Below are 25308 nucleotides of genomic sequence, written 5' to 3'. Positions count from 1 at the left end.
TGCTAGTTACGGTATACTTTACAAAAGTATGTATAAAATCAGTAGTTTGACAGTGAGATATGGAAATTTATCCGTAGGAATCAGGAGGCTATCCCAAGAAAAGATACTTGAGCTTGTCTATGTTTGTTATAATATTACTAAGAAAATGAGGAAAATACTGACTAGATATATCCATTTAGATTGCAAGACGGTGTAGTTCATAGGCCGGTACGATGCGATACCTACTATGTTATGGTGTAGAACTAGTTTCAGATTGTTTTTACGTTTCTACGTCATCAGGATTGAGTCACGATTTTATAGATTTTAGCATACTTAATTTTATTTAATGAATATGTCTAATGACATGTTTAGTTTATTATCGTAATACACTGGGGTGAGAAAGTATTAAGTTATTTAGGTTTTTTCTAAGAGAAGAGACAAAAGGGTAACAAGAACATGATTTACTGTCTTTTTATGTTATACTTTATACAGAAATTGATACTTACATATGAAACTTTTGATGTTGATCTGAAGTTCCATCTGACGCGGAATTCCGTAGGTCGCTTTTACGATCAAAGTGTTGATAGGATCTAGCACCATTTACGTTTGACAATAAATCTATTGTCGGTATATGACGTCAACGATGTCTGAAAAGTATTTTTTAATATTTTTAATTTGAACATCAAAGATAGACATGCAATAAAAACGGAACTAAACCTATATTTTATTTTATGAAAGAAGAAAAGCTATTTTTTTAAATTTGTTGTTGGTTTTAATTATAATTTCAACGTTGATTGTTATATCGATCAGTATATCCCTTTCTTACTACATACATTAGTAAGGCCGCGGACCGAACGCTAGCGGGTAGAGGAGCAGAGAGCTTGGTCTGTTTATTGCGTAGCTGAGACGAACAACACCTGGCAGGCAGCACATGCAATGAACAGAGAAAACGCTCACCTTGACGCTGCTTGCCCCGCTGTCTGCCTCGCTGCCCGCCCCGCTACCCGCTCGTGTCAAGCTCGTAACATAAATTGCTCAGTGACATGTAAACGGTGTGCTAGCTCGGCTTTTAGAATATAGTAGGTACATATATTGACCTGTACATGTTAATTTTTACTCATTTAATTGGATATTACTCATTTTTAGGGTTCCGTACCCAAAGGGTGCCAACGGAACCCTAATGAGACTCCGCTGTCTGTCTGTCTGTCTATCCGTCTGTCTGTCACAGGGTTCTATCTATTAAGCCGTAAAAGTTAGACACTTGAAATTTTCACAGATTATGTACGACTGTGGCCGCTATAACAACAAATACTAAAAATAAAGTTACAAATTAAAGGGGGTCGTCAATCGTCATACAAAAAACGTGTTTTTTTCAGGGTTTTTTGGTTGCTAGGCGACCGAGTATGCTTTGTCGTTTGAATATTTACCTTTGCGATTTTAATGATGTTTTATAAAAGCTTCGATAATATAATATAGTGACTGTCTGATACATACAAAATGTCGTTTTTGTTGGTCAGTTTAAATTTAGTGAAAGTCCTGCGTCAGGCGACGTCGAGTATTTAAACGTTTGTCTGAATATTTTACCTTGTGCTAGATTTTAATTAAACGATGTTTTATAAAAGTCCATCGTCGATTAATAGAATTGCGTAGTGATCTTTGGATTGTGTGGGAGATCGTTTTTGGCAAAATTAATGAAGCAATTTATGAACCACAAACCTCAATGAAGCCAACTTTGATAAAGCGCTCGCCAAATCTTTCAACTTAAATTTGAAGTAGATATCTTCAACCGATTGAGCTGAAATTTTACACGCATTTATTCTATGACTGCAATATTATTATGACATGGAGTTGATCTGATGATAAAAGCTAGCTGGTGACCATAGGAACTCTGTGATAACTCGGACTCGTTTGATTCGTCTTGTCGATTACTTAGGTAACCAGGGGCATACAGTACAGTCAGCAAAAAAAACTTATATTAGAAGAATTTTAAGAAAAACTTTTACTGAACTGTTTACGGAACCCTTCATGTACGAGTCCGACTCGCACTTGACCAATTTTATTATTATTTTTGCCGTGAATTTCTTGCACAACATTTTACAAAGGCGAGATCTTTTTGTCATGGAAAACTATGGTAATTTCTGGTAACAAATAATCTGTTTTTATTACCTGTACTTATCTGATTACTGATAATTAGTGTGGGACCGAAACTAGTATATGTGGGTAAGTATTATGTCGTCTAAAAAGCAGCTGGTCTAAGTAGCAAGAGGTCTAAGAAGCAACTGGTTTAAGTAGCAAGTGGTCTAAAATTCTTTGATTCAAGGTCAACGGACGCGGCGCTGCTATTTCGCGTGGCTGAGGCGTTTCGCGCCCTGACGCAACTCTTATCTAACTTAACCTATGTTTTTTTTTTAAGTTTTCGACAAAAAACGACTAGGACCAATTGCTTCTTAGACCACTTGGGTACCTACTTAGACCAGCTGCTTTTTAAACGAAGTAATATACGAGTATACCGTGTATGCAACCGAAACCGAATTTCGTTGTGTGCCGAAATTTTATTCGAGGGCGCAAAAAGAGGAATGTTATAGGTTTGACGCTAATGTCTGTTTGTCTGTCTGTGGCATCGTAGCTCTCAAACGGATGGATCGATTTCGATGCGGGTTTTACGTGAAAGCGAGTTTCAACATGTCGTTATACGACAAATTGAATGAATAAATGAAAAAAAATATTCATCACACACATAATAGTTACACACAAAAGTTACAAAAATAGTAGAAATTGATGATGAAATCTGAAATAGTGAATATATCTGTGATGTGAAGTCACAAAAAAACGCTGATCCTTTAATGGTGGAGCCACTTATCACGACGCGAATTACTTTAGAACACCCCATAAAAACGGACAGATTCAGTTTCGGTTCTAGTTTATGCAATTTACTTGCGAAAACTGAAGCTAAACCGAATGTCCAATATAATGCCGAAACTCGCCGAAATCTTAACCGAAAACGAATGTTCGGTCGGACACTACAAAATATGTATACCTACCTATACATGTGAAGCCAACATTATGTACTTTAAAATTTTACATACATCTCTTATGAACTTGATAAAGAATGATATAGGTTTATTCTTTTGTAATCTTACAATCCACCGAGTTATTTTAAGACATTATCTTATAGACTTATAAATAGGTTTATGACGTGATAAAATAATGCCTCATCAACTCACATCAACATCTACACGTATTAAAAACTGTGTATTTTATGCACCGAGTAAAATATTATCTTGTTGACATTGGACCTTGTGTCATATTATTATGACACAATCTCCTTGTCACTTTCACTTTTTTACACATACGTTTTTTTTCTTTAAGATTACTATAAAGTTACCTGGGCAACCGAACTTTGCTCGTGCTAAAACTTAAAAATAAGCGTTTTGCCAGAGATAAGACTAATGTAGATCGATTTTTCCTTCGCGCAAACCCCCACTTACCGAATTTACCGAAATCGCTAGGCCCCTTTCCGAGATTCCCGAAATAAATAAATATAGGTATGTACAAGAATTGCTCGTTAAAGTTATTAGATACAGATACATGTTAATATATATATAGCTGTGAGTTGTAGGAAAAAACGGTCAAGTTCTGGTCGAAATCGCGTACCGAGGGCTCCGTACGTAAGGTCCCTACGTAAAAATACCATACATCACAAGTTATTTCCGACTCACGCTTGACCGATTTTTATTATTTTTAATTTGCAGCATATTTATGTCTATTACCATTCGGAGTTTGAGATTTGTGTGTTTAAAAGTTATCGAGATAGATCGAAAACGATACGTTTATCTCCGTAACGGTTACACATACAAACCTTAAAATACGAGTAAGAGGAAATACCTACTGCATATCACTACTGAAAACCGATCAAGTATGAGTTAGTCTTGGAAAAAAACATTGTTAATACAATTAAAAACAAGCGTTTCGTTTTAATTGAATTAATAATTATTAATTTTATTTTTATTTTATTTTTAATTATTTTTCAACTGTTTTGATTTGAGATATGAAATTAAATCAAAGTACTGAACTATATACTTAGTTCCGTAGATGACTTAACATGGTGATTACTTATGATTAATCATTAGCTTTGGATTGACCTTGTAGTAAATAATATTGATGGAACTCACCGACTTCATCGACAAATTTCTTAGATAAGAAACCTTTTTAATACTTTTTTTTTTGCTGGCAGTTCTTGTCAGCGGATCACCATGTGTTAATTTTCAAGTAAATTCAATAACTGGAGATTTGAAGCAAACTAACTAATCAATCGTGAAGTGAAGTTAATGATAACTTGTAAATAATTTTCTTTTTTTACACGCTACAACGTTTTACCAAGTTTGCGAGTATGTGTGTGTGTGTATATGTTTGAAAGAAAGAAAATAATTTATTTATAACAGCAGTGACACATTACACAGGTTAGAAAAAAATACATAAGTAGTGTTGCCGTAATAAAAAAGTCCCGGCTCAGCATATCGCTGGTTGAAAACCAGCACTGGTCTGCCGCCGGGCCACAGAAGAGTGGAAAGTCACACAAAATAGACACAAAAAAGTTACTAGACTAAAATATTAGTTGGCTGTTACTCTGGGTTTGTTACTCATTCACGCTAAAACGGCTTGACAGATTTATAATTATGAAGTTTGGTATGTAGAAAGCTGGATGTCTGGAATAACACAAAGGCTACTTTTTACCCTGATTTTCCCACGGTATCGGGATAAAATATTGAAATTTCCACCGTATGGTTTGAAATTTGGCATTGCAACGTCGATGAAAACCACGATGTGCTTTATGGGAATTCCCATGGAAATTTGTTAAAATCTCGGAAATCCGATTCAACCGCCGATCTAATGGATTACGCGTCCTTATTAGTAGTCTTATTACTTTTGACAGTAGTCGCAAGATTTGGCAAAAAAAAATAAGTAGAATACTAATAAGTAAGTAAGTAATCGATGTATCTAATCTTTTATTCCAGTTCGTCGCCTTTTATCACGCGGCGTGACCCCCGACGCAACCAACGAAGACGGCCTTACAGCGTTACACCAATGCTGCATAGACAACAACGAGGCAATGATGCGTCTACTCCTAGACAATGGAGCCAACGTTAACGCCGAAGACAGCGAAAAGTGGACTCCCCTCCACGCGGCGGCAACCTGCGGGAACCTTAATTTAGTGCGAATATTAATACAGCGAGGCGCTAACCTACTAGCGGTTAACGGTGATGGGAATATGCCTTATGATATTTGTGAGGAAGAGAGAACTCTAGATGCGATCGAGAGTGAGATGGCGGCGAGGGGAGTGACGCAGAGGCTGATTGATGAGACGCGAGCGGCGACTGAAATGAAGATGCTGATGGATGTAGCGGAGCTCGCGAAGGAGGGCGTGGATTTGGATGAGCCTAGGGATAGTCAGGGTGCTACGTTGGTAAGCTTTTTGGTTTTTCAGGGCCTTAAAAAGAAAACAGAAGTCTTAGGCTGCGTTTCCACCAGAGCAGAGCTGTGCGAGGCGAGGTAAATGAAGCGTTTCTATTGGTTAATAAAAACACATTCCTCGCAACACATCATCGCACATCTCTGGTGGAAACGCACCCTTAACCAGTGTCTTGGCCACTATACATTAAAACTTTTTTTTATTTGACGAAGGTAAAACTTTGTAAAGCTTTCTATTTTTTTTCTTACATACTTATGAAATTGACTATGTCAGCATCAATGTATGTTACACTTTCCCTTGTACCGAAACTAATTCTCTGAATGCAAAGACTTGTCTAATGAACTTATAAATCAGTGGCCGTATTGTCGAACGCTCTGACATTCGCGATCGCATTCACCATCTCTTTCTACCCTCATCCTACTCTGTGACAGAAAGAAGTGGTGAAAGCAATTGTGGTTCCAAATGTGTTAGACAATATGGTCTTAAGCTGAGTTTAGACTTGCTAGAAATATCGTACAAGTTGCATTACATTGCGAGGCCGTAAGGCCAACGAGTTTGTAGTGGTCAATCGAGTGCCGCAATGTATTGCAACTTGCACGATTTTTCTTGCAAATCTAAAAAAAAGTCTAAAACGGTTTTTCCGAACCGGTGGTAGATTTTTTTGAAATTCGTAAGTGCTTGTTATAGCCTAACGTTACAGAGATATTTTGACTTTGACTTTAGTATCGTTTCCTCTGAAACTGGTCACTTATACGTCTATCTTATTTTATCCTCAGTTACACATCGCGTCAGCGAACGGCTATTTAAAAGTGGTGGAGTTTCTACTGGAGCATCGAGCGTCGACCGACGTGGTGGACCACGACTCGTGGCAACCAGTCCACGCCGCCGCTTGCTGGGGACACGTACGTATCTGAACTATGTCTTTTGGTCAGGGCCAGATTAACCATTTCGGGCCTCAACGCAATGCATAATTCTCGGGACCTCTTTTCAGCCATTTGAAGATCATCAGCACTTTTCGAGTTCAATCAAATCTGACAGCATGCGTCGAAAGCATATTTTACATACATACTTACATACTTAAAATCACGCCTCTTTCCCAACGGGGTAGGCAGAGACTACATCCTTCCACTTGCTACGATCCTGGCATACAACTCGCTTCCTCTACATTCATCAATCTTTTCATGCATGCATGTCGGTTTAGAGCACTCCTGACCCGACCTTTATTCGGAACGTCCTCGATTTGATCGTGGCACGTTCGTCTAGGCATTCCTCCTCCAACGTTCCCATTCACGCTCGTCTTATAGATCTACCTTGTCAATCTGTTTTCATTAATTCTCTCAAACATATATATATATTTTTTCTTTATGAAACACCCGCGGCTTCGCACACGTAAATCATTGGATCAAGCAGCTGAATTGAAATTTCGGGATTTTTTTAAATTCCCCTGGGAATTCCCGAAAGTTAAATCGTGGTTTTCATTGATGTTAAATTAAAAAAAAACATGTTAAATTTCATGACTCTAAGCCCAGCGGTTCTTGTTTCGAGATTTTATCCCTATCCCGTGGGAATATGGGAATAAAAAGTAGCCTATGTTTTATTCCAAATGTCGAGTCGAGTTATCTACATACCAAATTTCATCCAAATCCGTCCAGCCGTTTCAGCGTGAAGGAGTAACGAACATACTCACTCACAAACTTTCGCATTTATAATATTACTTAGTAGGATTTTCAATATCTTTAGTGCGCGCGCGGAACCCCTAGCCGAAGCGGGGCCCCTAGGCAGTTGCCTATTCTGCCTAATGGTTCATCCGGCCCTGCTTTTGATATATACTAGATACTTTACTACCAGGGAGCGAACTTGGATTATTCGCAGTAGTTCCTTTAATTATTTTCTTTTCATACTAATAAATTCTCCTTTTTTGTATTGTCAGAAGAAGTACTGCGAATAATCCGTGAACTTTTGGTGCGAATAACGCTTAGATAAGTAATTTAAGACGGGATGAGCCTTTACACCTATTTTCCCTCTGCCTTGCTACCTGGGCACTTGACCATCATTGTTTATAAAAAAATAATAATTAAATTACTTATTTGCCGTTTTGTTACAGCTGGAGGTACTAGAAGTATTAGTGCAATATGGAGCTGATCTCAATGTCAGAAACAAACACGATGAGACCCCAGCAGGTAATTTTTACTATTATTATTATGATTATTATAAGATTTATAAGACAACAAGAAAACAGCTTTCGTGATTCATGTGTTGCATAAATAACATAAATAAAAGAAAAACTGCGTGATCTTGTGGCGGTATTGAAAATTTGTCGTAAGTCGCGATTGTTAGAAATGAGAAAGCGCCCTCGTGCGGTTGTCGTCCACAATTTTGTGCGCCGACATTATTTATAAAATTGCAAAATTAAACCGTTAAACTAGAGCCGCGTATCCACTAGAGGCAGCCTCGCTCCGAGGCCGCGCAAGTGGAGACGCTGCCAAAGGCACGGCTCAGACTGAGGCTCCTTTGAGCACGGCCAAAAACCGACAAAATATGGCTCGGCTCGCGGTGCTCGGCCTGAGGCTGCTCTAATGGATACGCGGCTTAGCGATTATTCACATCTCAAGCAACCCTAATGATGGTTTCTTGACAGGCGAAATATTGCTAGATGGCGTTAGTATCGAGAAGTCCGTTTGACATTTATGTTCTTGCTTGCGATTGGCTTTATTAGTTACTCAAACAATCCCAAACGCGACGCAGTTATCTAAGTTTTCCATTTCATGACATTAGCTAGCGCCAACTATATAGCCTGTCGCAGAAACCCTAATTAATCTGTATGTTTTCATGCAGATATCTGTGAGGAGGGCGAGCTGCGCGTGCGCATTGCGCGACTACAGGCCGAGCAGGAGGAGCACAGGCGCCGCGCGCACGCGCCCGAGCGCCGCGCCGGCGCTAGACGCTCGTCCTCCACCGCCAGCAGCAGTCGGTATGTGGCCGTATAAAGGGAGGGGGGGGGGGGCTTTGTTAATCAATGGACTTGTTCTGGCTGATAATAGGCGTTCTTCCATTAGCCGGCCCGTCACCGGCGCCGATTGCCAGGGAAGTAAAAATGTGTTTGCAGGTGGTACGACCTTGTGCAAGGTCCGCCCGGATTGCTACCACTATCTTGCTCGCTAATCCTGCCGTGAAGCAGCAGTGCTTGCACTGTTGTGTTTCGGCGTGGAGAGTAAGACAGCCGGTGAAATTATTGGCACTTGAGGTATCCCATCTTAGGCCTCTAGGTTGGCAACGCATCTGCAATACCCCTGGTGTTGCAGATGTTTATGGGCGGTGCTGCTCTCTTACTATCAGGAGACCCACTTGCTCGTTTGCCATCCAGTCGAATAAAAAAAATGTATGAAAATTTATATACCGGTAGAAAGCTTCCCACTCAATGCCGGCCCGGCAAAACTGCATGTTGTATATGAATTGCGCTGAAGTCCGTGTCAGTACTGTACCACTCACCGGGCGTAAACCGGCATCGACCGGCGCCGGTGCTGGTGCACGGCCATGCCGGTGCCGTGCCGATGCCGGACGCTAATGGAAAAATAGCCAATGCATCGCACGACTACAGGCCGAGCAGGAGGAACGCCGCGCCGGCGCCAACCTAATGATTTTATGGGGTAGATCCACTAAAAGTTGAGAGTTGTGACGACAGTTTTAAAGCAATTCCTTCATGGATCTTCTCCTAAGCATGCTAATAGCTTTTGTTAACAATAGTCATAGCAATCGCCAGCAGCAAGCAGAGGGTCGTGGGTTCAAACCCCGGCTCGCACCTCTGAGTTTTTCGAAATTCATGTGCGGAATTACATTTGAAATTTACCACGAGCTTTGCGGTGAAGGAAAACATCGTGAGGAAACCTGCACTATCCTGCGAAGCAATTCAATGGTGCGTGTGAAGTTCCCAATCCGCACTGGGCCCACGTGGGAACTATGGCCCAAGCCCTCTTGTTCTGAGAGGAGACCTGTGCCCAGCAGTGGGACGTTTATAGGCTGGGATGGAGTCATAGCAATAGCTATTTATTGCAAACATTTTGCTAACAAAGTTAGTGTATCGCTGATGTCTCCTAAGTTACGGGACAGAATAACATACACTAAGGGGCTGTTTCACCATCCATTGATTAGTGTTAACTGACGGTTAAATGTGGTGCCGTCTCCGTCTATTCGAGCAAAACAAATAGAGACGGCATCAAATTTAACCGTCAGTTAACACTAATCAATGGATCGTGAATCAGCCCCTAAATAGTTGATTGACCCATAAAGTACCAGGCAACCAATAGGTAATCATGTATTTAGATGGTAATGAGCACAGATTCTGCGTCACCGTTTCCATGACTGACACGGCGATTTTGCTTTTTCGGTATTTCCTTTGTTATCCGTTTCTTCCATGGATGTCGTAAGAGGCGACTGAGGATATAGGTTAATGTATACCGTAGGCGACAGGCTAGCAACCTGTCACTATTGTACCGTTCTCGTCAAACTGAAAACATAAAATTGCTAAGTGGCTCCGAAGCGGTAACGTTTCGTGTGCTCTGCCTACTGCCTGCATTTGGGAATACAGGCGTAATGTTTGTGTGTGTGTCCTTTGTTTTACACGGTGCAGGTTTTATCGCAACTGACGACAGTTTTTTTTACCAAAAAAAATTACCGTTTTTTTGTGATTAATTTGCACTTCCCATGAATAGACCACTACTGCGGATTCATATTTTATATTTGGTGCTATTTGGCGTTTTTGTTGTGGATTTTAAAGCTACATTCCCATTTCAGCGTGCGGTCAGTGCGGCGGACCTCGCTGCGGGAAAAGCAAATGGCGGCGAAAGCGGACGCGCGGGGCGAGGCGCGACTCCGCGAGACCTTCGATTCTGTCGTCGACGACGATATGCAGGTAAGAGAGTAGAGGTCATTTACCAACTAATTCACGGAATAGAACAAACAGGATGAAGTGTCACCAATCCATTAAATTAATTTATTTTATTTATTTATCAATAAAAAATTACAGCATTACAGTTGAAACGAATGCGCTGTAAAATTCAAATTATACGATAAAATACACAACAAAAATACATAAAAGACACAAAAATTACATACATAAAAACACTAATTAGGGATTTTTGAAAGTCGTCTTCGTCGCTACCATCTGCTGGTGCTTGGCAGGCACTTGGAGTCTAAATGAGCTGAAATTGTTAGCTCATTAAGACTCGAGCGGAAGGAAACGAAACGAAACGAATACGAAACGAGTGTCGCCGATAATGCATACACGCGTGTTTTGACAAACTGTGAAACCTTGCCGATTAATATACCATAGCTTTTGTTTGAATAAAAAATACTTAATAATAATAAAGACGCTTTAATGGTAACTACCTAACTGCTCCATCATCAGACCATGGAAACTACCTTTGGTCAAAGTACACCCTAATACTATTCAAACAAGCACGGCAAGGCACGAGAAAATCAAGTTCAAAGATTCCGTTACATACATAATCGTGTTAAAAAGTTATCACTTCTGAACCGGGGTAATATAGTTAAAATTTCATGACATTTTAGAAAATTCCGTACAACTTGCTAACCAGTAGACGTGTACATAGTTGTTTGCATTGTAAAATTAACTCTGTTGTATAGAACTTAAGCTTAAAAGGACTGTAATACTAATCATCAACTAGTTTATATTTATTTACGACCCATTTACCCACGAGGATGAAATAAAAAGCTAATTTCTTATTCCGTGGGGATTTCAAAAATCCTTTCTTACCACCTCAAAGACAATAGGATACAACAACAATATCAACAACACAACAACAATAAACAATAGGACAACTATAGGTACCATCAGCCTAATATGTGGTCTTCAACACTAAAGTTGATAATCGTTTGCAAGTTCGACTTTAGCGACATATTTATTTGATAGGAACTTTTTTAAAAATTGATAGACCACTTATTGGCTGATGGTCATACTCAGCCAGGGTGGGTACCATGTCTGCTAAATATAATGTTAAGTTTCAGTGGTTTAGCCTGTGCAATGTCTGACAAACTGTCAGTTAGTCTCGTTTCACTTTTATAAGTGTAGATCAAACTCGCAGTAATTGGCGGGACTTAAAAAATACGATGTTCTTCTTTAGTATAATTTCTGCCATTATTGGCTTTGTTTCTTGCACTTACTGTTTTTTGGCCTTATTTTCATTATGAACATATTGTACAGTGTACTACAAAGATATCAATACGGTAAAAGCTAGAAAAATATGTATAGGTACACGACTTTATTGACTTAACAATAAGGTTGTGTATACTTATGTTTGTAGTGTAACATTGGCATTATCTAGTCGACTGTACAAGAAAGCATTGCATGGTTTAGTTAGGCCTCGTAGGTATAAAAAACCAGCAACGCAATTTCGATTTCGTGTAAGTAAGTACGGGAGATCTATTAGTTTTTGAGCCGATTGTGACATTGGATAGCCTTTAACATACTAATAAAAACGGGTGAGCTGTGTCCCCCCACACACGGCCGTCAGAATACAATTTCAATAAACATTGAAAAATGTTAGCAATCTAAGACATTTACTATAAAAAGTGTTAGGGTAAACCATACAGTAATTGGCCATGTTACAGTAATTGCCCACTTGATTTTTTTTATATGAAACAACAATACTTAATACAAATAATTTTATGATGAAAGCGACTAGATTAATATAATTAGCACGTTATTGGTTTGATTTATCACCACTTTTCTTTGTAAATTTTTGATTAATTAAAGTGGGCAATTACTCTACCGTGGCCAATTACTGTATGGTTGGTTTACCCTACCTATTTTATTTTAATTTGTTAGTGTCCTTTAAAGTGAACAGATTACATGTTTTATTTAACATGAAACATTTATTTTGTGAAACAAAAAATCTTATAAATTATAAATATTACTAGCTTTTTACCCTCGGCTTTGCTTCCGTGAACTGTTAGATCTATGTATTAGTTGAATTGAAATTCACCAATGGAAATGGTGATCTTAATTAATGTCGCATATTGGTTTAGATTTGGGGATGTAACATGTGCTTTGGCAGTTTTTCCGTTATTTGCATCTTGATTCGCGCCGCGAATCGCGCGCGAGTGTGGGAGGCTACTACTCGTTGACGCTTGACGGCACCTAGTCTGCGACCAGTGCTACTCTAAAATACAAGACGCTCTTTAGACCAAAAGCAGCATTACTAACATACCCATCCCAGCAATCAACGCGGTAAACATACCACGCTACATTGAGCTCACGTAATTAACATTATCATAATTGACATTCACATTCATCTCGTGATACCAACAATCTAAATACGTCATGACATGACAGACACGAGGGAATTATTCAGCTTTCGACTTTCACGCGGGAAATGGAAAAACTACGGGCGCGAAAAAAGTGCTCGCCGCGAAAGGGAAATTTTGTTGCGACGTGACGACTCATGTTTGGGCCTACCATCTTGCTCGCTAACCCTGCCGTGAAGCAGCAGTGCTTGCTCTGTTGTGTTTCGGCGGTGAGAGTAAGACAGCCGCGTAGCCGGTGAAATTCTTGCACTTGAGGTATCCCATCTTAGGCCTCTAGGTTGGCAACGCATCTGCAATACCCCTGGTGTTGCAGATGTTTATGGGCGGTGGTGATCTCTTACCATCAGGAGACCCACTTGCTCGTTTTCCATCCAATCGAATAAAAAAAATAAAAAAAAAAACAAAATAAAAATCAGTGTTATTACAAGCTATATATAACGTTATGCTTGAGATAGGATGCTTTAATAAGTAGGGGTAAGTGTTGTGCAGTTCCCGGCCATAAATATTGCACATCGGTAGCGTATTCGTAGAGCGTTGTCACACACTACTTTTGTGACATTTGTCAGTTCTAACCTAACCGAACCAAATATTTTTGGTAATTTGTGCTCAATAGGTTAGGTTAGGTTAGTATTGCGTCAAGGCGCAAAGCGCCTCAACTGAGCGCAATAGGAGCTTCGCGAAGCGGAGCTCCGTCGACCCTGTCACGTAATAGTTCATACATAGGATATTCGATACTCTGTACTTCGATATTTTGGACTTCGATATTTATATCTTTCGATGACACTTTTGTAGATAAATATATTTTCGATATATTGGACGTAGGTTATCTAACCATTCGACAATATAAACTTTCGTTTTATTAATTTTCGATATTTCGATACAGTCGATATTTTTATTGTCGATATTTTGAACATCGACATTTTACGCGTAGGTATTTTAACTTTCGATATTCAAATATGTAACCATTAGGCATCGTCCTAATAGAACGCGAATGCGCGATCATCGTAGGTTCGCGCGAATTGTAACGCGTTTGAAACGCGCGATCAAACATATTGAACTCGAATAGGTGTCCTAACTGACAATCGTGCGATCGTGCGATTAGTTTGCATAGTTGCCCCACATTATAATACAAATTGTAGTAATTTACGCACCAGCTCGCATATAAACGACTACGCATTAAAGAAAAAAGAATGTAAACTTCTCATTCAATTAAAATAACTTTTATTACTTCTGTATGTTAAAATGCTTAATACTTGCTGTTGTTTTTAAGTAATTGCTTAAAACTGTTTAGGTTTAGGTAAGCCAGCGGGGCGTGCTATGTTAATTAACGCGGTATAATTTAAACAATATCAGCCCGGATGAGTTATGCGGTTATCTCCATTATTTATCTGTACATTGAGCAAATCCGCCACGCGGGTGAGTTACTGTAGAGGTTGTAATCGAAACTATAATGAAATCTAGGCCATACATAACACCGTTGTAAATACAACCATTTGTAGACTTAAAAAAACTATAGACTGCTATTTCTAATCAACATTTATTTAATATAACAATTAACCTGGATAATCTTAACATTCTTTACTAGAAATACTGTACGGATATGTTTACTGAAGCCATAAAAATTAATTAGATCGGCTCACGCTATAGCTTACGTTTTTACCAAGGTGTAGAGATGCTTTGGCCAGCTGCGCGTGACAGTACACTAATGAGTCCGGACTAGAAGCAATGATGCTCTTGCCGAGAAGTGGCGTTACCATTTAGTAAAACAAAGACTAATTTTCATTCAACCGTGCTTCAATATACTAGTACAGTACAACGAGAATGTTAATGTCTCTCGGGACTCGTCGGATTTCTTCGTTTTCCTGGAGATTCAAATGAGAAGGAAAAAGAAAACCGATTTTTTGTTTCGGGTTCCGAGCGAAAGTAGCAAATTATTTGAAGTGTATAATAAGGTAGAGTATGGCCGCTCTTCGATTTGTTCAAATAATCACTATCGCTTATAACATTAATAATGCACTATTTAATTAACACGTAGAATCTAATACTTATTTAAAATAAATACCTCAAATTAAAAATTGGATTGGTATTTTCCTGTACATTTTTAGGTAAGAATCTTGTTTACTAACTCGATCAAAGCAAGGAAGAAGTTTTTGTGTGCTTGTCATGTTTTATTTGACACTAGAGTTTACCCCCGACTTCGCACGCGTAAACTACTCTATCTGGCAGTTACAATTGAAATTACGGGATTTATAAAAAATCCCCTGGGAAATCCCAAAATTTCTATCGTGATCTTCAATGAGGTTGTGTTAAGAACAACTGTACAACATTTCATGACTCTAAGCCCAGCAGTTGTTATTTCGAGATTTTATGATTTTTATCCCTATCCCGTGGGAATGTCGGAATTAAAACCAGCCTATGTATTATTCCTGACGGCCAGCTACCTACATACCAAATTTCATGACTCTAAGCCCAGCGGTTGTTATTTCGAGATTTTATCTCTATCCCGTGGTAATATCGGGATAAGAAGTAGCCTATATGTTAAGAGCGTTTATACCTGCTGAGCTGGCAACGTTGCATTTTTGTTAGTTTTTCTCGATTATTCCATAAAAATTAAATGAAAATTAATAATGTTGTCTGATAGAACCCTTCTTAATATATAGTTAATGTGTCTACTCCAAATATTTGTGATAGACTTTTATATTCCTTAAAAACGAATTAATGTTTATGACCGCTTTTTAAAGAAAATAAAAGTCTATAACGAATAATTATTGGAGTAGGCACATATTAAGAAGGGTTCTATCAGACAACATTATTAATTTTCATTCAATTTTTATGGAATAATCGAGAAAAACTAACAAAAATGCAACGTTGCCAGCTCAGCAGGTATAAACCCTCTTAATCCACCCCCCTCTAAAATCTAAACCGGTGGGTGGAAATTTAAAAAAAAAACCAGGATGGTAGTAAGTATATCAAACTTTCAAGGAAAACTATAACGGCTAAGTTTGCTTGAGTATTATTAGTAGTTTAACTCTTAAATAGCAGCCTAAGGTATAAAATATACCTAAACTTGGAAGATTCCGTATAAAATACGAAATCCTTAGAAAAATATCACTTAATTTTTTTGTAATGGCTACGGAACCCTATTTCGGGCGTGTCCGACACGCTCTTGGACGGCTTTTTTAATTTACAAATCATACCTGGACAGTAACGCATCTGCATAAGTATCTGATACGACTCTATTAATTTGTAGAGCCGATAGGACATGTCCGGTATTTTCTTGCACGCTCCGCTGTGGTAGATATTAATGCAGATGTACTGCAAGTAATAACTGTACCTACTGCAAGTGCAATATGTAATAGAACTTAGGCATTGCATTATCTAGGTTCATAGATTAGCGATTAGGAGTGTCGTAATGTAGAAACTCGTAGGCTAAGTATCGGGTTGCATTAACCGTTGCGTACATTTTGTCGTGCAAATTGGATTTTTATTGCTTATTTTAATAAATATTATGAAAGTTGTAAGTAATGTGTAAATATCAAATGACCATTCGAAGTTACGTACTTATCATTGAGGTAGGTGTCAATGTCACGAAAGTATTTTATTATATTACAGTTTCATAAAATAAAGTGACAAGTAAATCTTGTGTAACGATTATTTTTAGGTTTTGCTTAAATTGACGAAGAGCTTAAATATAATATATGTACGCCCTAAACATCCTGGGTAATAATACGTATAAATAAATATCATGGGACACTTGATACCAATTGACCTAGTCCCAAACTAAGCAAAGCTTGTACTATGGATATTAGGCAACGGATAAACATACTTATATAGATAAATACATACTTAATAAATACATATTTACACCCAAGACCCGAGAACAAACATTCGTATTATTCATAGAAATATCTGTCCCGGCCGGGAATAGAACCCGGGACCTCAAGCTTCATAGTTTCTCTAACCACTAGGCCATCCAGTTTCAGGTCAACCAGTAAGCGTTATTAAGAACAAGATAATTAACGATTTGTATTACTTATAAAAACTCATTATTTTATACTTCATTCAACATGTGAGATCTAGCTAAACAACACAATCGTAGCTCAAATGGTGCATGCGAATGTAATGACTAAGATGATTACTTGCATGAAACTACAATTTAATGTATTGTAATAAGACGAGTTATTTTTAGTCTCCAGTATATACATAGTAACGATTAAATTGATCTAAAAAAGAAGACTAAACCTAACTTATTGTAGACATTATAAAAACCTATATTTGGCAGTTGATTCTGAGTTGTTTTAATTTCAATTATAATTACAAAAATGAGTTTTTAGAGGGACGAAAGTAAAAGTTCGTTGGTCGGTATAGTGTAAATTAAAATCTTAATAAGGTTAATTACGGCATATGAACAACAATCATTTCATTACGTAGGTACCCGCTTATTACCGAAGTACCATGTTAATTGTTTCGAAATAGTGTTACGCCTTAACTCTACTGTAATTTGTTTTACACCATGGGTTTTTGTTTAGAAAAATATTCTTTTATGCAATTTTTTGCTTCCTGTGTTTGTAATCCAATTTACAAATGCATACCGAATTTCAAGTAACTCTTACCTCTGAAAATGAGTAAAAACTTACCGGAAGTTATAGGTATAGTAGGTTTTCTTTATTTATTGATTATTATCTTAGATATTATTGCGTAGGTTTAGGTATTTTCATTCTTCTTTAAAGCTAGTAAACAAGCTAAGTTTATCGTGGACAAAGTTGTTGTTTTGTTCACTAAAGAGTTTACATACATACAATATAATACCAAAAGTTTTTTTCTTAAAATAATCCACAAATGGCCCAGTTTCGAATGTTTTCAGAAACTTGTAATAGTTGTGTGTATAACCGTAAATATTTGATGAATTTATATCTGCGTGTTTTGCGATACTTAGGGTAATTTCGTGTAAGTACTGTTCGCTAATATTGGCTGGAATTTTCTGCTCGTAATTCGTTTAAATTTTATCGCTTTACTTTCTCTGTTAATTTCAAAGCGGGACATAATTGGCGATTAGTATTAATTATCCATACACTGATATCGGCTTCAGTGTGCTGTTGTAACCCGGAAATTAATGCACATAATCAAAAAGCGCAAATTTGAATATCTCGGGCACGTGCTGCGCCATAACAGATATCAGCTGCTGCAGCTAATATTGATGGGCAAAATACAGGGAAAATGGCGGCCTAGAAGGCGGAAGAAATCATGACTGTAGAATATAAGGGAGTGGACTTGGATCAGCAGTGCAAGGGAACTGTTCCGGATGGTTCAAGACCAAGACGGATAGATTTTCAGAGCTAACGGCCAACCTCCAGTAATGGAGTAGCACTTTAAGGAGACACTTATGTCTTAGGTTTTAAGTAAGGCCTTTTAGTTAGAGCGTAGGTAGTTAATATACGAATTGTTATACTTCTAAGTTTTTTGATGACGGAAACCTGCGAACAGTCCAATGGTACCTATTTGTGAAGCTCCGATCCGCACAGGGCAAGCGTAATAACTAACAACTCTAGGCTTGTCTTACTAGGAGGCATTGGGATTTATATTACCTGGATATAGTACTCTAGTCTCTGGCTAGACTATAAGTACCCCAGTCAGATGAATTGAAAGGTCTTCCCCATTAGATTAATTTCAATTAATGATTATAATTCTCAATTAATTTAGGATAATTTTATTTATTTACACAAACTTGCATATTAACCTAAAGCGACTGAGAGGTGCAAAATTTTAGGTATGCAACATAATACGTATAGCATACTCCTAAACTAGGTTATTTTGGTAAGGGTAGGCGAGCTTACAATGACATTATCAATGAAAACACATCATAATCCAGGGGCTCCCAATTTTTTTCGACCTCCTTCACCATTGTTTCCTTTGTAATTGTTTCACGATGCCCTTTTAAAGTCACGCTTGCCGTGACTTATGTGTACCTTTCGTCACGTGACGCTTCTGGGAGAGCGCCGCGATGCACAATTTGGGAACTACTGTTTAATCACATCGCAGATTATATAATAGTTACTGTTTTCTGTATCGCTTACTATTTCTGGTGTACAATAAAGAGTAATTGTATTGTATTGTAGCAGATTTGACACTGCGTTTGACAACTTCTGTATTCACCTACTAGCCGACTCGCCGCAGAGTATATCCTCCTGAGCTCTCGCGTACTTTATGAAGTACCAATTCACACTAAGAATAACGACCGAATGTACTTTATAAAGTACAAATTGTTAATTGAACACAGAATTTTAAGAATTTTGAAATAAAATCTAAAATAACAAAGCTGGTGACCCACGTCCAGATATAAAGTAGTGGGTATGCGTGTTAAATAAGTTCGGGGTCAGGCGAATATTATCGAGTTACAACTGCCAAAAAGAAAATTACTGCCTGCAAACGAAAACGGCGGCGAAGTACTCTAATATATAGAGTGAGGATGCACTGCTCTAGACTAAAACATGTTTGAAACGGCATCACATGATAGGTACACAAGAAATGCGTAATAGAGTCATTGTCATTATAGTCGTTAAACTTGATGATGGACACTTATTTTAGTATTATACTCCAGTGCTCTGTTGGTTTGTCGTGCAGTCACGATCATCGTGCTAGCTTGCCATCTAAACCTATTGGACCAAGGTATTGGTGTTCACCATTTGCACTCGGTTCATAATTGCATCAACGTTCATTAGACGTGGAGCTGTTAGTACAATCGCATCGTACAATACAAATTTAGGTCAAAACCTTACTATAATTAGTACCTATTAGTCGTGCTCTCAGCATGGGGTCATTGTTTATTTATATCACTCAGTAAATGCAGTATTTCGTCACTACTTTGAAAAAATCTCGTATCTGAAATCAATACGTTAACAAATATGAATCTTGACATAATGTTCATAAAGTTCACTCAAAAATAATCGATTTTGAGATACGAGCTTTTTTAGAAGTAGTGACGATTTATTATTCATTCATTCGTTCACCATGTTTACAGCGAATAAGTAATTTTTTGATTAGTTTTCTTCCTTAAATAGAATATATGATTAGGATAAAATGCGGCAAGAATTTCAGGTTTTAAATATAAAATGTAGTACTACCTCGAAAACTAATGCAGCTTCATCAAACAAATTGCAATTTTAAGGTAATTAACAGCGAAATCAAAATCAATAGTGAATTGAATAATTTAAAAAAAAAACCGGTTTAAATCGTGCTTTTCAAGAGCAACTTCACATATTTCCAAAAAAAAAAACAGGTGGGGGCCACATAATATTTGAAGAGTTCCTTCGATTTCTCCAGGATCCCATCACCAGATCCTATGTCTATGGCACTGAAACCAAGTAGAAAATATATCCTTAAAAAGGTTTCTTTTTGAATCGGTCTAACCGTCTTCGAGTCATTGGGGAACGTAAAGTTACTGAAATTTTCCACTTGAATGCAATATGAACAAGAACAAACTCTGAAATATTTTAATACCTACGTTTTAAATTGGATAACGCTTAAGACCTCATATTGGCATAGTCGAAAGGCTTACAAATGCGGGCGCAGCCAAGCAAGGAATATAAATCCTTTGCTAAATTTATAGGGTTCCGTATATCTTTTTTTCGTATGGACTGTTGATGTTAGCCTCTGATGGCTTTTACAGCTTACCGGAGAGGGCGCGTTGCCAGACGCGCAGCTCAGCAGAGACCGTATATTTAAGTGACAAAACGGAACCCTTAAAAGATCACTCATGTAATGAACTAAAACCTCCGCAAAGTAACGCCTGATTCAATAAATTAAATGATCACTCATGTGTCTGTCTGTCACAGAATTAAGTTGAAATTTGGCGTACTGGCGAACGTAATTTGGGTACATATACATTTGTGTTGCTCAAACACGAATAGTTTACGCAAATAAGTGAATTGACAATTTGGGGGGAAATCTATACTAATATTGTAAATGTTTGTCCGTCTTTCGAAACGGAGCGACGGATCGAAGTGATTTTTGGCGTAGAGATAGTTTATGGGCCAGAGAGTGGCATAGGCTACTTTTTATCTCGAAAAAAAAGCAGAGTTCCCGAGGGAACAAAGTGCGATAACCGAATTACACGCGGACGAAGCCGCGGGAAAAAGCTAGTCTGAAGATAAAAGAAAAAAGTTTCGTGAACTTTCTTGTGCGATTGATTAATTTCAAATGAATCTTACATATATTTTGTGTGATATCTTGTGAAGTGCAGGTATAGCTTTAAATATTTAATAAAATAAACGAAAATTTACCATTCGCTTTGTCTACGAAACCACTTGAATTGAAATTTTGAAATAAATACATAGGTAAAGTATTTCTTACATTACAGAAAAACCTATAAAAAACGTGTACTTTAAATACGCTTATTTGTAATTATTTTGCGTGTGTTTTTTGTATAATTTGAATTTTACGGCGCATTGTTTTTTATTGTAGCGCTGTACCGACTTCAAAAAAAGGAGGTTATTTATTGACAAATAAAGAAATAAATATTCAATAAGTCTTTTATCGTACGGAACCCTCTCCACGCGACCTTGACTCGCACTTGCCCGGCTTTTTACTTGCCCAAACATACCAAGCCGTCGCAACCCTCTTCAACGACAAACGTAGCCTTCTCCAGCTTGTTGATGTGTTAAATTAATAATAGCGAGTAGCATCGTTCCGGTGGTGGCTTGATTGACGCCGCGGCTCACTAAGTTTTCATGCGATTTCCCTCGCGCACCACCGCGGCTCAGTCCGCGCCGGCCGTGCGCGCACGCACATTCCTCTCGACATGCATTATGATATACAAAAGTTCCCCTTCGCACTTCAACTCTTCCTTTATGTTCACATAAAGTGTTAGCGATTTGTTTACGCAAAGGATTTAATTTCGCGCAGTTCAGTGTTTGCTTTATGAATTCCGTTGAGTGACTATGTCTTTGGATATAATGTTTCTGACTAATGACAATTTGCGGCGCATGCGCAAGGAGCCGCAGGTGCTGGGTCTGCGGTATCGGGTATGTCTTGTATTGTATACTAGGTGTTCAACAGTAAATAAATGAAAAATGTATGTATTCATTTTTTCATAAATAAAATAGTCAAAAGAAAATAAAGGGCAATTAAGTTTTATCGGTAAAATGAAAACAAAAATAAGTTTGCGTTTTTTTCTGAACACATTTAATTCATCCATCCATTCATCCATTTCCCCTTCTCGATATCTATTTACTTTTATTTTCTTCACTTTCTTTAAAATATACGCACAACGTAAATAAAATTTAGAATTTGACACTGATATTAACTTTTTTTTTTCCTTGATTATACCTAATTATTACAAACCTCTTTTTATGCTGGTACCGTGAACTGCGTCAACTTTTCCCTCTGGCCCCAACATTGCCTGATTCATTTTGGAGTCAAAACTAGCACCCTTCTAGGTTCTAATAATAATTCCCGTGTAGATAAAAGTTTAAAACCTATAAGAGTGCTAAGTTATCGGCTCTAAATGGAATCAGGCAATGTAGGGGCCAGAAGGCAAAGTTGAAGCAGTTTACGGTAGTACGGGAAAAGGGAAATTTCAATATGTACCACTACATATGCTATTCCACGCTCTCGGTAATTTATCTATCGACGAAGATTTTGTAGATCTCGAAAACGGCTCTATTTCGATGAAAGCTATGGGTGTGTTCGGGAATAACAATCGATTTAGTTTAACGCAATGTTCGGTCACTCAGGTATTGGCTAATACCTACCACAAATAATTTATTCATTTTCGTATTGCGGATGAAACCCAAGTGGCCCCTATTTTTTTTTTTGAGTAGCGTGCCTTGTTTTGCTGGCACTCATTCCTACAAGATTTTTTGTAAGTGTTAAATATAAGCCAGACAGGATTAGCAATATTTCCTATTTATATGATATTTTTTGTTTTCGAAAATTTTACCATCCTACGTTTATTAGCACAACGGAAGGAAAGTTGCAAAAAATTTGATCACGCAAGATTTTGGTTTTTTTTTTTCAATTTTGAAAAAAAAAAAACTATTAGGTATGTGGCGTTTTTTTTTCATACACTAAGTACGGGCCTCACAAAACTGACTCAGAAAATTTTGTATGACAAAATTAAATACATTTTGAAAGAAATAACACAATAAGCCGCAATGACACATACTTTCCTACGTGTTGTCTATTTGTACTTAATACTATTGCTGTGTCTTGTGTTGTGAATAAATGTATTTTCTTTCTTTCTTTCTTTTCTTTAAAAGGGTACACTTTTTTTGAAAACGCCCATTTACTTATACACATTAAAATTGTATAAGTAAATAAATATATGAAATTTAAACATATGAAAATGTATTATTTAAATGTCTATAGCCTACAGTTCAAACCCAAAAGTATTGTTATTTTTTCTTTGTATGAAAATAAATACGTATTGATATATCGACGTTAATTAAAAAATATTACTCATATAACATTTTGTATGATAATTTCACCAAGTTACTGTAGTAACCAATGTCAAATCAGCCATCATATCCAATCTATTTGACGAATCGATTATCGTTAAAGTAACTTGGTGCAATTCACACTTAGATATTTTTCGCTCTCCAGTTCCTTAACTTAATCAATTCATAAGTGACAACCTACTGAAGAAGCTCACAAGTTCGTATGTGACGCCCGGTAAAACCCTGTCGCAGGGAGTCTCTGCTGCCTTTATAAAAAAACAAAAAAGTTAAGTTGCAACATAATGAAACTATCAACATTAAATTAAAGTGATCAGTGATTTTAGTATACAAGTCATACTTTCATCTGTTTTTCGGTCTCCCTGTGTTGCGATGGCTGTAGATAGGAAATGCAAAGCCTGAATTATGAGGATCCCAGACAGTTCGTATAAAACAATAAACTTGGGTCTACTAGTCACAGACCAAATGAAACGTTCATTAATTATCATTTGACAGCGTAAACATTTGGGCAATCATTTTTGCTCAACCACATCTATCTTAAGTTGTTAAAAAAGATGTTAAACAAGATTGAGTGCGTATTAAGTGAGTAAATCATGCATGTGTTGCATGTTCAATAAAAAGTATTAAAATTTAACGATGTTTGTCTAGGTCGAAAATATTGTAGGAAAATTTGTACCATTGAATCGGTTAACTTGGACGGTTTTCGTGGGGATGCGCTCAACAAGGACGAATTGCAAAAAAGGGGGGATGCGTTAACTGGGTAGTGGAACTTTATATTAGACTAGTTAAACAAAATTTTACGGTCTTTAGTCTTCATAGTAATTTGTAATCAGCTGTGTTTATTTTAGCACGATTTCCTTTAAAAATATCAACGTAATGTTTCGAGTGGTGTAAAATTTATGAGGTACTTTGTACCCCGTTAATTTATGAGACAATCTAAATTATGCTAGATACCTTTACTACCTGTATTCTTCATTAAAATGAGTTGTTTGTTCATTCCAGGGTTTATCAAACGGAGTGGAAAATGACCAGAACACCGCAAACATACCTCCGGGCGATATCAGCCACAAGCGTCTATCCACCGGCTCTACCATGTCCAACCAAAGCTTCGACTCCGGCAATGTCGACTACGCGCTCCCGAAACACCAATACGTGCAGCACAGAAGCGAGAGCGAGATAAACGATAAAACATACACCCAGCCTAAAATATCGAACCCTTTGTTCGGCGTGAACGCCGCCTCGCATTACGCGCCTCAGCCCGTCCTCAAAGAAGAAGACCTCAAACACTACGATAGACCCAGCTTACCCAACGGCGTCCGCAAAGCGCCCGAAGGACAAGACAACGACGTACTTAAAAACGAGGACGCGATTGACGGTAGGAAAGACTTAGTAGTGAGCCCGAACCAAATCGCTCTCACTGAGGGCGGCAGCGCGACATACACCACCGACAATAATGGTAAAATCAATGTTCATGTCACCGTCATGATTAACGCAGGTAATTATATGCATCCTTACGAACATCTCCAATTGACTCGTAACAAACACAGTACATATTTATATATAGCACCGGTTTTTAACAATTTATATAAAACGTTTATCTAACAGTTTTTGCACAGTGATGGTTTATAAATACATGTAATCGGAAGGGGACTGCGGGTGCCCCGGGTGAAACGCTCTCGAGGATGCATATCTGAGGCAAGCTGTCTCGTTGTAGTTGCATGCTGTGTTCGTTTAGTGTACCTTTTCCATTTTTTTACCGTATTTCTGTCCTCTACCGTCCCTTTTGGTTTGTCTGTAGTTCTATGTATATTACGTAGTTTAGTATTTGTAGTGTTATTGTTTATTTACTTTTTGTATTTTGTTTTATTGCATGCGTTTATTTATGTTTCTTTTTTTTCTATCTATCTATCGTACACTCATCTTTGCACAAATGTCATGATTGCACTAGATTAACTTTCACTTATTTACGTAGCAGTAAAATTTTATATTAAAAAAACGATAAAGCTCTCAATTTACCACTCGATAAAAGTATATTGTTTATGAACCTGAAAATAACAATTAATCGCTAACACGAAACGTTTTCCC

General features: G+C 37.7%; 1 protein-coding gene across 4 annotated transcripts in view; it reads left to right on the top strand.

Annotated features, from left to right (window-relative positions):
• The window catches only part of LOC141430279 (protein phosphatase 1 regulatory subunit 16A-like), a 39865-nt gene that overhangs the window by 9459 nt on the left and 5098 nt on the right, over positions 1 to 25308 (top strand). For 2 of the 4 annotated variants that reach the window (XM_074090905.1, XM_074090904.1), the window contains exons 4-9: positions 4995 to 5443; positions 6226 to 6351; positions 7554 to 7629; positions 8285 to 8420; positions 10241 to 10358; positions 24226 to 24718. In XM_074090905.1, coding sequence (XP_073947006.1) covers positions 4995 to 5443; positions 6226 to 6351; positions 7554 to 7629; positions 8285 to 8420; positions 10241 to 10358; positions 24226 to 24718 — 1398 coding nt within the window. The remainder of the gene's footprint in view (positions 1 to 4994; positions 5444 to 6225; positions 6352 to 7553; positions 7630 to 8284; positions 8421 to 10240; positions 10359 to 24225; positions 24719 to 25308) is intronic. The other 2 variants (XM_074090907.1, XM_074090906.1) reach the window with 2 other exon arrangements.

This window comes from Choristoneura fumiferana, chromosome 8 (assembly GCF_025370935.1).
Source record: "Choristoneura fumiferana chromosome 8, NRCan_CFum_1, whole genome shotgun sequence".
Taxonomy (NCBI): Eukaryota; Metazoa; Arthropoda; class Insecta; order Lepidoptera; family Tortricidae; genus Choristoneura; species Choristoneura fumiferana.
This window is presented reverse-complemented; position numbering and strand designations above follow the sequence as displayed.